We start from the raw sequence: 1880 nt of genomic DNA, 5'->3' as shown, positions 1-1880 counted from the left end.
TTCTGTTTGGTTGCAGGAGTAATTTTTTAAATTCTTTTTAAATTTCTGGAAGCCCAATAGCTATTAATTGGGTACAATTACCAGAGCATAAAAGTAAAAAGAACTACCTATTTCTACATCATCAGGGAACAAACCCTGGCTGCAGTTCTAGTCTAATGTGATACAAAGGTCCAATTCTGCTCACTGTTCCANACCCTGGCTGCAGTTCTAGTCTAATGTGATACAAAGGTCAAATTCTGCTCACTGTTCCATAGTAGAAAGTGATATTTTAGGAATTGTTGGCTTAAGTGTTAATCAGCCGTGATAAATCATGAAACTTTCTGCCTTTAGTGACTCTGAGAGTATCTGCTGATTCTATTCTATACTTAAAATTGCCTTTCTAAAAAAAAAAAGATTTATTTATTTGAGAGAGAGACACACACACACAGAGTGCAGGGGGAGAGCCAGAGGGAGAGGGAGAGAGAAACTCAGACTCCGTGCTGAGACCAGCGTGGAACTCGATCTCAGAACCCTGAGATCATGACCTGAGTCAAAACCAAGAGTTAGACATTATCTCAAATCATCTTGTTCGTTTGCTCATTTACCAGTTACCTCTTTCCACTAGAGTAGGCTCTATGATCATAGAAATTTTGTTCACCTTGTGACTATTTTATTTCTATAACCCAGAACTCTGCCTGCCACATTATACACTCAACAAATAATATCCAAAAAATGANCTCAACAAATAGTATCCAAAAAATGAATGAACTATTAACACAGTCACTGCTTACTGCTCATCTTTCCTTTAAGAAAACAGAAAAGAAGACGGGGCAAAGGAGAGAAGGAAGAAGAAACCAACCTTTTCTTGTAATTCAGTATTGGATTTATCTAAGTCCTTCTGAATGTTTACTATTTGAGCTGTCTTCTCAGAGATGTTTTTTCTTAGTTCGTCAATAGTTTCTTGTTGTTCTTTAAGATGCACGCGAGCAATTTTTAGTTCTTTTGTTTCTAGACCCTTTATTAGCAAGTGGAATTTAAAGAATATTATAAACACATCATCCCAACATTGCCTCCCCCTTTTCCAATTAGCTCCGTTCTAAAGAAACATTTAATAGATGAAAGAAAAGGGAAATAACTTACTGTAACTTCGATTTCTCTTACGTATCCTTTAAGTTTCTCTCTCTCTATTTCAAATGATTCCTGTAATTCCTTTAGATCATTTCTTTCTTTGGTTATGGATTTCAATTCCTCATAATTTTCATGGAGCTTCTGAGCCAAGTCTAGCTTCTCCATTTCTATACGTTCCAATGTTAATTCTTGGTTCCTTAATTCATTCTTTAAATTCTCCATTTCATTCATCTTTTTCGCATCTCACTCATTTCTTCTTGTACATGAAGAAGCTATTGCTGCTTTTCTTGTAGTTGTTGGCTCTTAAGAAATAAAATCTGTAATTACCATTTTGCCTATAGACTCCTAAAATTCTCATGTAAAATGCACTTTGCTGAACTGAGATAATCATCACAGTCCTGCCTACACCCCCAGTGTAAACAGACANGTGTAAACAGACAGCAGCTTTAAAAGTAAAGTATTCTCTAGGCATAGTGACTGTGCTGGGTTCAATAGTGTCCTACCCCAAATTCAAGTCGATTCAGAACTTCAGAATATGACCTCACTTGGAAGTACGGTTTTTGCAGATTAATTAAGGATTGAGAAGAAATCCTACTGGATTAGGGTGGGCCCTAAATGCAATGAGAGTGTCCTTATAAGAGATGAAAAAGGACACACAGAGACACAGAGAAAGTCCTGCGAAGATGGAGGCAGAGAGGTAACAGTGATACAGCTATAAGCCCAGGACACCAAGGAAAGTAGACGCAAGAAAAGATTCTTCCCTAGAGCCTTCA

The 1880-nt window shown here is 37.1% G+C and overlaps 1 protein-coding gene across 1 annotated transcript; it reads right to left on the bottom strand.

Annotated features, from left to right (window-relative positions):
- Positions 1 to 748: 748 nt before the first annotated feature.
- LOC109488788 (centromere-associated protein E-like) lies at positions 749 to 1451 on the bottom strand. The gene is made up of 2 exons (XM_019794032.2): positions 1120 to 1451; positions 749 to 994 (listed from the first exon to the last, which is right to left on the bottom strand). Exons 1-2 carry the CDS (start codon positions 1336 to 1338, stop codon positions 785 to 787), a joined length of 429 nt encoding a protein of 142 aa, XP_019649591.2. The 5' UTR covers positions 1339 to 1451; the 3' UTR covers positions 749 to 784.
- Between the last annotated feature and the right edge of the window lie 429 nt (positions 1452 to 1880).

The sequence above is a fragment of the Ailuropoda melanoleuca genome, unplaced genomic scaffold (assembly GCF_002007445.2).
Source record: "Ailuropoda melanoleuca isolate Jingjing unplaced genomic scaffold, ASM200744v2 unplaced-scaffold64667, whole genome shotgun sequence".
NCBI lineage: Eukaryota > Metazoa > Chordata > Mammalia > Carnivora > Ursidae > Ailuropoda > Ailuropoda melanoleuca.
This window is presented reverse-complemented; position numbering and strand designations above follow the sequence as displayed.